This window comes from Oculina patagonica, chromosome 5 (genome assembly GCF_052425735.1).
Source record: "Oculina patagonica isolate OP01 chromosome 5, crgOcupat, whole genome shotgun sequence".
NCBI classification, from domain to species: Eukaryota; Metazoa; Cnidaria; class Anthozoa; order Scleractinia; family Oculinidae; genus Oculina; species Oculina patagonica.
In genome coordinates, this window is record NC_135762.1 from 29,917,223 (window position 1) to 29,930,334 (window position 13,112).

Consider the following 13,112-nt stretch of genomic DNA (forward strand, 5'->3'; position numbering starts at 1 on the left):
ATTTTGCGACAAATTTTCCACGATGTCTTCTTAACTTTATAAAACAGTGGCGGCGGAATAAAATAATTATTTACCTTTGCCTGTGAAAAAAAAGCAATTAAATTACTTATAAATTAGTAATGACGATTGGTCAAGGAGACTTTGTCTTAAGGAAGAACGTTTAACTGTAAAATAGAGGTTTCCTTAAATGCAAAATACAGCCGATATGTTTTCCATTTTTTTAGACACGTCACTCCATAACCCAAAGTGTTTTCACTTGATTCATGGGGTGCCTTAAACTGCGCGACTGTTTGGCGTACATTAATTTTTAAAACGTCATTTACGACTTCACCCTCTGCAAATTAATCGCCAAGGATACCGCAATGTTTTAAATGCACTAGTCTAAGACTTTTAATTATGCAATAAATTGAGGTCTGCGATACAGAAGACGAGTTAAAAGGTAAAATTCACTTCTGTAATCTGAATGAGAGAAGAGAAGCAAATACCCATTTATCTTTCAATTACAAAATGGATAATGCACTGGGAAGGAAAAAAAGCATCGAAGAGGATTTAAAGAACAGAGAAACATGGTTAATTGCTGTTGAATTCACCTCAGCTTCAATGGTCGTAACAGTAGCATTGATCGGAAACATGTTGCTCTGTGCAGCAATTTACAGATTCCGCGCCCTACGGACAATCCAGAATTACTACATCGTGGCATTAGCAATTTCAGACTTGCTGTCGACCCTACTTTGTGTCAGTTTGGCTTTGGTAGTAGGGATTTTGGGAAGATGGCCTTTTGGTGATACAATCTGTCAGACACAAGGCAGCTTAACATATTATTTTGCAAGCTTTTCGCTTCTAAATATGACGCTCATAGCGGTTAATCGTTACGTCAAAATGGTTAGATCTGTGAACATTTATCAGAGGATATACACAAAAAACAACGTCCTATTATCTATTGTGGTTTGTGGGATTTTCTCTGGAGTGTTTATTATTCCATATGTTTGGCAGAAATTTTGCTTCCATCCTGGTATTATGGCCTGCTTCCCCTGTAAAGGCGAAAGCAAAAAGGAACAAGCTCGTCTCATCGGTCCTTACTCTGTTTTTATCGCCGTGACTTTTCCAGTAGTGTTTTTCAGCTATTACAAAGTATTCCGTAAAGTTCGCAATCATTTCGCACAAATTGCAGACTCCACTCTTCACGAGAACATCCAGAAATCCTTTGCGGAAGAAGCCAAAATCACTAAAATTCTCTTTGCTGTATTGGTGGCGTTCCTGATTTGTTGGATCCCTGGTTTTACCATCGAATTTCTGGGCATACTTCAAGGAGAATACACGCTGAAACGTCAAGTTTACCTCATTTTGTCCTTTACTGGTGCGGCAAATGCCGCTATTAATCCTATGATCTACGGTCTGACACAAAAACGCTTCAGACAAGCTTACAAAAAAGTTCTGACTTGTGATAACTAATTAAAAAATTTGTCCAAGGGCGCGTCTAAACGTCTTTGTAGGACGATAAGTCATTAACTCAATCGATTTTGCCAGTCTCTTACAAAAAGCACATAGGGCAGAATGCATGGACATCATTAAATAGGCCGTCTAACGCTTTTGCCATTTAATTCATAATTTCTATCAATTTTAACATAGTGTATATCTAAATCACAGAGTAAGAAGAAAACCTGACAAGTCGTTTTGTTTTTCTTTAAGCGTCCTCGCCACTATACTTCTTTACGTTTTTCAATGTTATGCGTAGAGTCTAGTAGCGTATTCTAAAACAAAATACCGTAACTCTACTGGGCACATTTTGGTAAGAATAGCTCGTGACCAGACACCATATGTCCATTGTATGTACATTATATCTTGGTGAACAGGACTTGATTATTGGCCGTAGTTATATTGCTTATCGTTGTGTAGAGCAAATTTCGTTCTGTAATTATGCACAAATTAAACAAAATTAAACTTCGGCGAAGTTAGAGTCCGCTTTTAATCACGGGTATGATTACATGCCGACTTTCGACGAATTAGAAGACAGAAAGTCTTATTTCTAACTTATCGTATCAATAACACAATTCGAGGTTGAAGAAAAATAGACAAATAGAAACCTATAAACTATTTATCATCTCTGTAAGGTAGAAGTCAAAGAGAAAGCCCTTTTTGGGAAATGTATATAAAAATACATAAATAATGAATAATTTGTTATAAGGAATCCAATTATGAGCACGGTATTGGAATTTGAAATTCGTTATTGGACACCTTGTTATTAGACAAGGCTTTTATTCACCTTGTGATATGACATAATTAAGGCTCATCTTTGGTCGTTTTAAATTTATTGATATAAATTAACGTTCTCGTTTAAATATTTGAAGTATATATCTTTTAGTAAATACACTTATTCCGTAAACAACAGGCGAAAATACCCGCCACTCTACGACAAAAGGTCGTTTCGCCATCTGGTTCACTATATCAAATAATTTTTTAGTTCTGGAAAAGATTCTTATTTTCAACCTCTTTACTACCTCTTGCCATCCTTAGGACGCCTATAAAGTGGTCGTAGGTAGGCATGAATAGATTATGCTAGTAAATTCAGGAAAAGTTGCTTCACAATATACCTAAAAACATGTCTAAAAGTTGCTCTAAAGTTGCTCAAATATCAAAAATTTGCCACCATAATTTAGAAAAGTTGCTTGCTCTCTAGAGTCTAGAGTCGTTTTCGTGGTGTAATCTGTTATGTAACAATATTTCCCAGTAGCCTTTGCGGACGTTGTTGCGACCTCGTGGTCGACCATGTAATGTTCTATTACTCGCTTGATTAAACTGTTGTGTTGCTGTTCGCATCTGCCTGTTTTATGGCCCAATAATACCACAGTTTTGTTTTAGATAAATACTCAAAACGTGTTTGTTTGTTTGTTTGTTTGTTTGTTTGTTTGTTTGTTTGTTTGTTGCCATTTAAACATTTTCATTAAAATATTCTTACAATCATTAAAAGGGGTTAAAAAAGCCATTGTTATATGAGAAATATAATTACTTTGTTGTAATCAATATACTCTTTAAACTCAACATAACTTCAATAATAGATAAAAAATAAAAAATAAAAAAAAGATAAAAAAGATAAAAATCCTTCGAAATGAAACGACCTTTTATGATTTGGATCGGTTTTATATCGATTTGTTGCTCAAAAGTTGCCAAGGAAGGCAAAAGTTGCCTTAGGTTGCTGGTACTACAAAATGTTGCTCAAAACGCTAAAAGTTGCTCAAAAGTTGCCGAGCACAATCTATTTATGCCTAGACTCGTAGGCACTAAGCGACGTTTGCCAAACACTGAAACACTTCAAAAGCGCCGTCGTACTGCCTCGAAGCACAAGTGTCAAAAACTGGTAGAATTGCCAATAAATTGCATGAATTCATTTCCATGAGGTCTCACACTTTCACTAAAAGGTACATTGTTCGATTTTGTTTTCTCCGTACATTTTTTTCCAAGGTGTGTTGCATTATTGATGTTTTGCAAAACATTGTAGCGTAACCTCGGTATGACCAAGCAATATCAAGAAACTTTTTGAAAAAGGCAAGTAACGCAGATCAATATTTGACCAAAAATAGTTGCGGGTGGACAAATTGGGCCAAGAAGTAGCACGAATCAGTGGATTTACGTATCTTTATTCACCACACCATCCTTAACACCCCCTTATCCCCACTTCCCCCCCCCCCCCCCCATTCACACACACCCATCGTAGCTTGTGTGGACACAGATTAATATTTGCTATTGTAAAGGTTGTGCTTTCTGAAGGCATTATCTAAACCTGTACATTTAGGGATAGTCAAGCCGTTGAAATGTTTAAATAAAAAAACGGTTGTAGGACTCTCAACATTTTGGGACTTTTAGGGATTTCACTGTATGCTAAACAAAATAACCCGCTTCTCTTAGCATTTGAAATTTAATGAAATCGTCAAAAAAACTTGGTCTATATATTGTTTGCAAAACACTGAAATTAGCAAACACTAGTCAAGGACATTTTAATTACTTTATTGTTAGAGAGATTAAAGGCTTCCTTTTTAGAGGTCTATTAAATTGTGCTTTGAGTCGTGACAATAAACAAACTATACAAGTATTTTTCGTTAAGATTATTTACATTCTGTAGTGTGTGGTGATCAAATCGGTCTATTCACGTGGCCTTTCGCGCGCCCTTAAAAGTTCGCAATTAGTTGATTATCAACTGCAAGTTTACAAGGGTAAATAAGCCGAATTTTAAAAAATCGTGACATATCAAACTGTTGCCCTTCGAAACAGCAAAAGAAAAAAATCCTGGGTGAAACAAATGAAATGGACAAAAAGAGTAGTACTTCTTTCAAAGAAGGATTAACAAAGTTGACTTTTGTAAGACGTCTTCCACAAAAGAACAAAGCCACAACCAAAGATGTTTACAATTCATTTTGTGATCATAAAGTGAACAATTGGGTTCTTCCCAAGAGGGTGGCAGCCGTTTTGGAAGTTGTGAAAATATCTATCTGCTTACACTATTTTTCCAGGTGATAAAGGCAGAAAGGATTTGAAGAGTTCATAAACTAAGTGTTTGTTGTGCTGCCTATATATACGAGCAAATTTGCTCTGCTATGAACTCAGGGATTGTTGGCAAATAGACATTCCTTGTGATGAAGTGATGGTTTTTCTTACTCCGTGTAATGCCCAAAAATGGAATCCAAAGATGACTGCTGGTTCGCTGTGAAAACGGTTGCTCAGGTTAGGTGCAACTGACAACAAACTGAAATGTCACGATTTTGACTTCCGAGACGTTAACTAACTGGGCACATCGAGACGTCGCGATGAAGTCAAAATCTCGCCGAGCTTCTAGTGATTCTAAACGCAGAAACGCGGGTAAAACGGACTTAAACAAAGCTAAAGTTTGCTTCGCTGACAATCTGGTAACTGTTCATGAGGTGCCGTACAATTTTGACATTTTTCACGAAGCGAACTATGGCCTTAAGTTACCAAAAATTGAAGCTCACAAATACACGCCTCTTGTTTTTAGAGATCCTTACGCGAGGCCTTCGAAAAGGAAAAAAGCTGGGAAGTTTGCAGAAATGTTTGTTAGTGACTCTGTGAAACTTCCGTTTATTAAGCGTAAAACTACTGACAACTACACCAAGAAAGTTGCTTCAAAGACGAGCAAAGAAACATCGGAATCGCTCAGTGAACCACATTTGCCGAAAGAAAGTACGGAAACTTCAGAAAAGTTTCACGACGGCAATACATTGCATTTTAAATATAGTGAATTTATCCTAAGAAAGATGGTTAGAAGTACAACTTCAAAAGACAGAAGCTTTATTGTTAAGTAATTATGAATTGCATCGGCATAAACGGTGTTCACTGACAACCGAGTAAGTGTTTTCTTAAAATAATAAATTTTAAACGTTGGGGTCATTTCCTGCTATTGAAAGCTCAAAGAACATAACTTCGTAGATAGAAAAGGCTTCAAGTCTTTTTAAATAAACAATTAGAGTGTTTGGGCTCAGTGAGCATTTAAATTTTTAAAAGCTTAATGGTGTTTTGTTTGAATAATGAGTTTGACAGATGGCCTAGCGTATTTGCTCAACAGCACCACAAATTGCTAATTTGAAAGTCTGTGTTGACTTAAAATGACTTTGCCTCTGCGGGTTTATTTTGTAACCGTCTTTCACGTTTGCTCAGCTTTCTACTGGATATTTTTTTCAAGGCTGTTGGTAATGAATGTTAGTTTTTGTCGAGTTTCAGCAGCATAAATGCAGAGAAAACTTGAAAGCATTTAAAAAACCGTTTTAGAATTGAATGACTATTTAAAATGTTTACTCTGAATCTTGCAAACCTGTAATTCTGGGTAAATAATATATTGTTAGTGGCTTTAACCTTAAAAGGACAATCAATTCTCAAACTTAAAATTGGTAAGATGTACTGTATGCAAAAAGGTTACCTTACTGTTACTTAATTTCGTGGGCCTTAATTTTCGCGTTTTTCATATTTTTTAAAAAATCGCGAAATTTAAGACCCGCAAAAAGACGTTCTGGCGAAAATAAAGACGCGAACTTTAATACCCCTTTATATAATTCGTTACGATTAATTTTAATTAATGGTAACGAATTATAAAGAAGGGTATTAAAGTTGTTTATAAACAACATTGCCGCCAGTTTAATACATAATTATCTTGGTTCAGTCGTCAATCTAGCTCTACTTTGTTGCAAAGGAACATGTCAAACTGTTTTAAGTTTCGTTTTGTTATATGGTTTTGTTCAGTGTCATTGGAAACTATTGCTGTGGAAAATTAAAATCAGTTGTGCCAATTTTAAGACTTACTGATTGTTAATTTAGACCAGTATTTTGACAATTTTCGCGAAATTTAGTTCCTTTAATCGTATTTTTTGGCCAAAACGCGAAATTTAAGTCCCGCGATATATGTACGTTCCATTTTCGCGAAATTAAGTTCCCGCGAAAATAAGTAACAATAAAGTACATTGTACACCTGCATGCGTCAAATTGAGGAAAGCGTTGTGCTACCCAGTTAAGAGATTTTCCCCAAGTGAAAACTTTCATTTGAGTCAGTAATATTGAAACTATCAAAATGAATAAATTCGTATCGATATGCAAGAGTAAAAACCTATTTAGATCTCATAACTGTATTTTTCAGCAGATGTAATCTATAATGTGATACAGTAAAGCCTGGTTTTCACTAGCGACGCAAGCACAAGCGCGATCACGCAAAAAGGACAAATTTTGATCCTTGTGCTTGTGCTTGCCACAAGCACAAGCACAAACATCCAAATGCAATGCACTTGTGCTTTTGCTTGAGTCGAAGCCTTTTTCAAGGAGAAATAAGAGCTGTTATCCTTGCGCTTGTGCTTGCGTCGCTAGTGAAAACCAGGCTTAATATTTTCGCACAAAAATTTCGCGCTATTTAGTTCGCGAAGTTAAATATCGATGTATGATATTCATGCGGAACATTGCAAATTGTTTTGTCAGCAATTCTAATCCTGACAAATAAGGAGAAATAATGAATCTATATTAGTAATAAATTTCGAATTTTATCGACTGATTGTGTTCGATTCCTTTTGTAAACATCATGGTCAACCAGTGGCTTTTGTCGTTGTAATGAGATGTTCAATTGGTAAAAAAAAGTTCGTTAACGCTAGTGTAGTAAATATTGTGGTGAATATTATATTATTTCAGTATAATTTAATATATATTTCAGTATATTAAAATCTGCAGTCTCAGGTTTAAACAATGAGTTATGAAGAGGCATGATAGTACTTCGCACATTTCACACCTTCGGTCGCAAAATGCAAATTTGTACTTTTTTTTCATTTATGGCAGTCAAGCGTTCAGCAAACTGACCATGCTTCAAATTGTTATGAAACCAAAATAATAATTATAACAATTATCATATCGATGCAAGTTCCTAGAAAAAAAAACACCCCTGATGCGAACTTCGCTTAAATAGGATACTCTGAAGGCTTGAGAGCGCTAGAACTCAATACGGAAGTTTTAATTGAATAAATTATCTCTAAGTGATAAAACGTGGGGCACCAATAAACGCCCCCACAAAAATAAAACGAACAGAACTGAATAAGCATTTGGAAAAAGTGACTGATAGTGGGAACCCGTTTTATTTTGGTATGAATCTCCGCTCATCAGTATGTGGTTTTCAGACAGGTCTCGCAAACTTATATCTTACAAAATATAAACTAAAAATTACATATACAAATATGAGATAAAACAAGATATAACTTGTTAATGTTTAACATAATATTGTCAGAAGAAATGAAACGCATTTTCTCAGTATTTTTCTTAGAAAAGCGCAGGTTATTTGTCAGCTGTAGACGCTTTGATGGTTGATTGACAACTTGGCGTGGGAATGGCCAGGCCAGCTCTTTTTTTAACGGAGCAAAAAATTAACACTATTAAATCCTTTGGCAAATAGCAATTATTGTTTTATCGTACTTTCGTGTAAACTTGTTTTAAAAAATATCTCTGAATTTGAGACAAAAATCAGTTACAGCGATACCCAACAGATTGGTTGGCTTAACAGTCAATTTAATTTTAACATGAAACAATCTTCCTCATATACATGTTATAAAGTATTCCATGGTTGCGATCGTTTAAATCAATACATATACATGACGGACAATTGTCGCTTGTAATCGGTGATCAAATCATTTATTCTTCTCACCCTCGACCCGGACTGTTTAAAAAGAGCCAGCAGAATTTAGATGTAGATCACCAAAACCGAAGAATGGTGGGAGTAAAGGTGCAATTTGAAGTTTAAATATCCCTAAGCTCTGTAAGCATGCCACTAGCAAGCCAAATGTGCGGGAAATTTATAGTTTGTTATCTGTTCTGGCGATTACGTGTGCTTTAAGACATCGTTTCATCACTGACACGCCTTTTTAACGAAAATTTATGTTTTAGCTCAGTCGTGTAACAAGTAAATCGTTTTGTCGTCTCATCTTTATAATGGTGTATAATGGTTGTACGTTGTAGTAAACTGAAACTTTCTTTCAATTGATTGGAAACAAAAGACGTCAATTTTTTTCCGGCAGTAAAATCATCCTTTTCATAGCCTTTGTCGTATAACAAGAAGCTTGAGAAGCTTGAGAAGCTTCAAATCGGGCGCTTAATAATTAGCTATCTGTTTTGACTTGAAAGGCAGGGTACAGTACAGTAAAAATCACTGGAAAAACAGTCACTCAAACCTATTCAGGCCGGGGGGGGGGGGGCTTTTGAGGCCCGCGCTGACTTTGGACGCTTATAACTTTTTCAAGATTCAACCAAACGCTGCCAAACTTTGGGCGTTTATCTAAAATTTATCTCGCAATAATTTGGTAGGATTAGTTATTGTGCCAGTAACTTGAAATCACCATGGCAACGTCATTTTGACAGGCTTGTTTTCCCAAATTTGAATTTTTCGTGTTTCTATTTAATAATGAAAATCTGGAATGTTTTCAAGATTGCATTATTACTTAATGACATAATGGTCTCAATTTATAAAAATATATTTCGCACAATACAAATAAACGATTGAACTAGACGTCTAGAAAATATAAATTTGTAACACTTAGCAAAGTGCAGCCTTTTCGCAATACTTAATAAAGGCGGGGTTTTTACCTGAAGACCAATTTTTCCAACGCTTTAGGTGGCTGACGCATTTCAGTATTTTCCAGCCCTTACACTTTAATGGAACAGTATACAACTCCTAATCAGGTAACTACTATTGTCAAGAAAATGATCACAACTTATTGACCAATGATTAGGTATTTGTTTCATACCATTACTGTAATAGCAACTGGTGAAGAATAGTAGTACTGACCCAAAGTATAAGGGCTGGAAAACACTGAAAACCATTTCAGCCGCGCTTCAAGGAATCCAAAAAAGCTTTACTTATCCCATATATATTTGTTTTGCAGTATTTTGTTAATTTTTGGACGATTTTGGGGGATGTCTGGGAGGCGATAGTTTTTCTCAAAGGATTAGTAAAATTTAGACAAATAAGAAATATTGGAGATTTAATGTGATTTTAAAATTTGAATTTGAAGTTAAAAATTGGTGGACGGACACCAAACAGTCTCCTGACAACCCGGAGTGCTCTTGCGAGGGGGTCAACTGTTTGGAGGTGTTTCCATTCTTTTCTTCAATCCCTTCTTTAAATCTCTTAAAGTTCCATTCAAATTCAGGTAGAACCCCACCTTAAGTTTTGTTCTTGTGAGAAAACAACAGAAGTCAAAGGTTGCGTGATATAACCAAGCATGGATTTTAATTCTCCTTCCCTTTCCATCTCCTTAGCCTTTCATCCCCACCTGTCCCTCCCTTTCTACTCTCATTCAATTTAATGTTTGTTTACATTTCCTAACCAATTCAGTATCGTACTAATCTGTGCCAAGCAATCAGATAATAACAGAAATTTGCCTTAATTTTGATCTCCCATACCAAGACCTTAGAGTATAAACCGCTAATAAAACAAAACACACTTGATAATAATTCTCTGAGGTTATACACCTTGCAGTATTAACGTACTAACGAACTTGACAACAAACCCCATGTCGTACTAAGGATTTTTACTGATCAACATAGAAAATAAGTTCACAATGGTTTGTTCCCAAAACGTTTTTTACTGTACAGAGGGTCTGTATATTGACCTGTAACTTGTATACCGTATTGAAAAATTCAGAACGAACCGACTTCTGCCCGCTACCATGATATCATGTTGAAAAATTAGCTCGTTCGAAACCGTAGCAAAATCGTTAGAGACAGACAAGATACAGCCGTTTACTGGCAGTCTTTGAAAATCCTGAATTTCGTCAAAATGAGTCAAAATAGAGTTGAACTGCTTTTATGCAGTACTGTCCACAAAGATTTCAATTTCCTCAAAGTTTCGGGACAAATGGATACAAAATATTTCGTGCAGAATGTAATTTGATTAAGCGAATGTTTTCACGTCTATAAATACTTCAAGCGGTGAATAGAAAACCGTTTTGTTTTCATCGATGAGAACCACTTTCAAATAGTTAATGCATAAAAAATAACAATCAGATCGGAATACAATAATTATTAATGTAAGGTCTCGCTATTATGTCTCGGCAGAGATACTTCTTTTTTGCAAGTTCAAATGTATGCAAATTTCGTGTGAAATGTAATTCGATTCCATTGTCTTGTTTACAAACTCTTTCTTAAGAAAGTTGTATTTTCGTGAATAAAACCCATTGGCCTGTTTTGTTTTCCTGATCATGTTTGTCTGTGATTTTTACAAAACATGTGGTCTTTTTTTTCGGAACTTTAAGTTGTACAAAAATTCCTATTTTGAACACAGATGTCACTTCCGGAATTTCTCATCTAAAATTCAATTGGTATTTAATTATAATTTTATGAAGTTTTCATTTTCAAGTCATCTGTTCATTCGATAGCTTTACTGATCTCGTAAAAAATTCCATTCAAGTTCACACCAATACTGTACATTGCCAATGTTTTGCTGACGTCTTGAGAAGTGTCTTACTAACGTCACTAGTCAAATCTAAAATATATCCAAACCATGTTGTGCAAACATTCTACTCTTTGTGACAGGCGACTTTGACGCCCAACTGTGCGGAAATGAAAATCGACATACTTCTTGCTAAATATATAAAAAATAGTTTTAAAGAGGAGTCCGCCTCAAAAAAATGTACCGCCAGATCACACTGCTATTTGTAGAAACCAGCAAAGCGTCTAGTTTCAAAGTTTCCCACAAAAACATTGCGTGAAATGAATGACGTTACCCCTTTTATTTACAAAAATAGCTTCAACTTGTCAAAGCAACTACAGTTTCACAATGGTGATTATTAGTACTTTACCCCTTAAGCTTTTTTCTCTGTCCTCCCGCCGAAGCAAAGAAGAGAACCAGATTGCAGATTAGCCCAAAAGTCGACCCAGTGTTCCTACAACGATTTGCTGTCAAAACTGAAATGAAACCGATTGGCCCAGGCTATCCCCGTCATTTTTAACCGACAGGAGACTATCGTCTAGGACGCCCAAAGGGTAAACTATAAATCGGCCACGCCCGATTAATTAGTCAATTTTCGGGCGCTCTAGTTTGGAGTTTGGAATACAATATGCTTCCTTCACTGCGATGTGTTAAATGAGAAGCTCCGTTTTACAGATTATGAAATGTAGATTAGAAATTCTGGTAGTACAAAGAAATAAAGAGACCAAAACAAACTGCTTTGTAATTGATTTTTCAAGTGCAAACACTTTTCGCTGATTGGCCGACAGGCATCAACACAAATCTACGACACACTTACAAAATATGTTAAACTATGTGTTTCCTTTATAGGACGTTCATACTAACGCAACTTTTTAATACATTGAAACCTTAAAAATTTGATTTTTTTAGGGGTGAAATATTTAATTTATTACAAACCTAGGGAGCTCTCTTGTTCAAAAATAACAATAAAATTTCGCTTTTACTAATAGAGTTGCAACCGATACAAAAAGCAACTTATACCAAACACATCACTGGTTTCGAAACATAAAAGAAAACTAGTTTTGAAAACTACAACTTATCCGATATGTTAATTTGGATCATTTAAGACAAGTCTTTTCAGCTGTAAATCGAGTTTTGCTTTTTTGCGCGATTTTAAGGCTCCGATCTGCTGTGACCAGGTTAATGCTCCTACGAGAAAACTCTTAAGAGGACGGATGATCGTTTTCTTCAGTTAAAGCATGAAAAAGTCACGTGACCACAGGCTGTGGTTGTCAGTGACACAACAAGACATTTCCTTCACGGCTTTCAAGAAGAAAAAAATGCATCCAGCAAAACCAATTTTTACCAAAGTTATTATGGCCGTATTAACGGCCATTCTAACCTCAGCTTCTGCGCTGGGCAATGGTTTCATTCTGGCGGTCATTGCTCGATTTAAATCTTTAAGAACAGTTCCGAATATTCTCGTCGCTTATCTTGCCTTGGTGGATCTGTTAAACGCAGTCATTAACTTGCCGTTTTTCATGATCTCCGCTGTATCCGAGGCCACTTGGGTCCGAGGTAAGACTTTGGCAATCATTACCACCATCTTGCACCGACTCTTCACGGCGCTGAACCTTGCTTCAATGCTCGTCATGATGACAAATATGTACCTGGCCATTTCTTTTAGCCTGAGGTACCTCGGCTAGAAGACGAACAAGAAGGCTGTGATCTGTGCTCTCCTTATTTGGTTCATCAGTTTTGTGACGGTGATGTTGTCCTCAATCCCTATCGTCGATATTGATCTTGGTGATGCTAGCGTCCCTGAATACAGAGAGGAGATCTTCAAGCAAGGAAAGCAGTTGGTCACGTCGTTCGTTGCTTTCTTTCTCATCTTTGGCGCTGTTGTGTGTTTTCTGACGATCTGCGCAATAAAAAAGAAGAAAAAGGAGGTATTTATAGTCCCACTTTATAAATAGATCTACTAATTCATTTATTTATACCTTATGACGAGGAATTACTTGGACGTTATTTCATGATTGACACATTTTCTTTTGTTATTCAACAACCTTTATTTAACTTACAATCCTGTTGAATATCAACTAACTGATAGTCCGGGAGGGCTTGATAATGTAGCAGGGAAGAGCGGGGCTTATGAATTGAATTTATGATTATTACTGAG

General features: G+C 36.0%; 1 protein-coding gene and 1 pseudogene across 1 annotated transcript; both read left to right on the top strand.

Moving 5' to 3' along the window:
- Nucleotides 1-449: 449 nt before the first annotated feature.
- On the top strand, nt 450-1,452 carry LOC144654395 (histamine H2 receptor-like). Its single transcript, XM_078514537.1, has one exon. It carries the CDS (start codon nt 508-510, stop codon nt 1,450-1,452), a length of 945 nt encoding a protein of 314 aa, XP_078370663.1. The 5' UTR covers nt 450-507.
- A 10,821-nt stretch (nt 1,453-12,273) lies between these two features.
- Nucleotides 12,274-12,909, top strand: LOC144654140 (5-hydroxytryptamine receptor 1B-like; annotated as a pseudogene).
- Nucleotides 12,910-13,112: the final 203 nt, after the last annotated feature.

Coding starts and splice junctions, on each gene's coding strand:
- LOC144654395 (XM_078514537.1), top strand. CDS start 508: ATGGATAATGCACTGGGAAGGAAAAAAAGCATCGAAGAGGATTTAAAG.